Source organism: Serpula lacrymans (assembly GCF_000218685.1).
Source record: "Serpula lacrymans var. lacrymans S7.9 unplaced genomic scaffold SERLAscaffold_51, whole genome shotgun sequence".
Lineage (NCBI taxonomy): Eukaryota > Fungi > Basidiomycota > Agaricomycetes > Boletales > Serpulaceae > Serpula > Serpula lacrymans.
In genome coordinates, this window is record NW_006763330.1 from 1 (window position 1) to 1,001 (window position 1,001).

Below are 1,001 nucleotides of genomic sequence, written 5' to 3' on the forward strand. Positions count from 1 at the left end.
ACCACAGCCATGGTATGACTGGTACTGACACTTGTCTTTCTGCTTAGCAATAGATCAACACTGTACTTGACTCTGATGGGGCTCACCCATTCTGACTATGAGTGATGTCTTTGTGCACTTTGATACTGCTCCAAGTCTCCACAAAAACCATTCATTGCCTACACGGACAGAGATTTGTAGTCACTCCGCACAAGTTTCTCCGAGTAGCCCCCGTACATGTGGCAGCCCAGACTCAGCACCATGTGTTTATTAGGTCTAGCTTTTTTTTCAAATATAACCATGGATTCTGATCCAGACTCCAACCGAGCACCTGATTTCTCAATTTGCAACCATACCCAGACCCCAGCTCAAGATAATCTTCAAATGATCTCCAACCCCGCTATCAAAGCTTATTATGACCAGTTAGATCGTGATATGCTTTGCCGTTGTTACTCTGTTTTTGTATTCGTACCATAGCACTCCTAGATCAATACCAGTGCTTAATCTCTCCCCCATCTTTTCCAAGATGCCTATATTAATTGACGAAAGTAAGTGCTGGCTTGAGTTCACTGTAAAATACTAAGGCTGAGACATATTATTCTCGCACTGTAAGCATTATGGGAGCTCGTACACAATTCAGAAGGCCAGCCACGATATAGGTGCTGTTTGTGTCGCGATGGGCGCTTGCGCTATCCATAGCACCTACCCCGCCATGTACAGTCTCTTTTGCACCAGGCCCAAGCCGAGTATGCTTGCCAATACGAGCTTGATCAAGATCAAGATCAACCTCCTGGATCACCACCTCTGGCTCCTGAAGCCTCAGTCTCCCAAGCATTTACATTAGTCAATAATAGCATTTGTACTTTGCTTACATCTTTAACAGGTGACAATCATTCCAGCCTACAGTCTCAGCCACCTGCCAATCCCTTGCCATCTTCCCCCGACATCATCAACTTTGACTGGGGTCTACTCGACAACCCCTCACATGTTGTTCTTGATCTGCCACCTGAGCAGGAAGCAGT

General features: G+C 45.9%; 1 protein-coding gene across 1 annotated transcript in view; it reads left to right on the top strand.

Annotated features, from left to right (window-relative positions):
• Nucleotides 1-505: 505 nt before the first annotated feature.
• Nucleotides 506-1,001, top strand: part of SERLADRAFT_412260 (uncharacterized protein) — a gene marked incomplete at both ends in the record, with an annotated part of 3,123 nt that continues 2,627 nt past the window's right edge. The window contains 2 exons of the mRNA XM_007324840.1: nt 506-527; nt 863-999. Coding sequence (XP_007324902.1) covers nt 506-527; nt 863-999 — 159 coding nt within the window. The remainder of the gene's footprint in view (nt 528-862; nt 1,000-1,001) is intronic.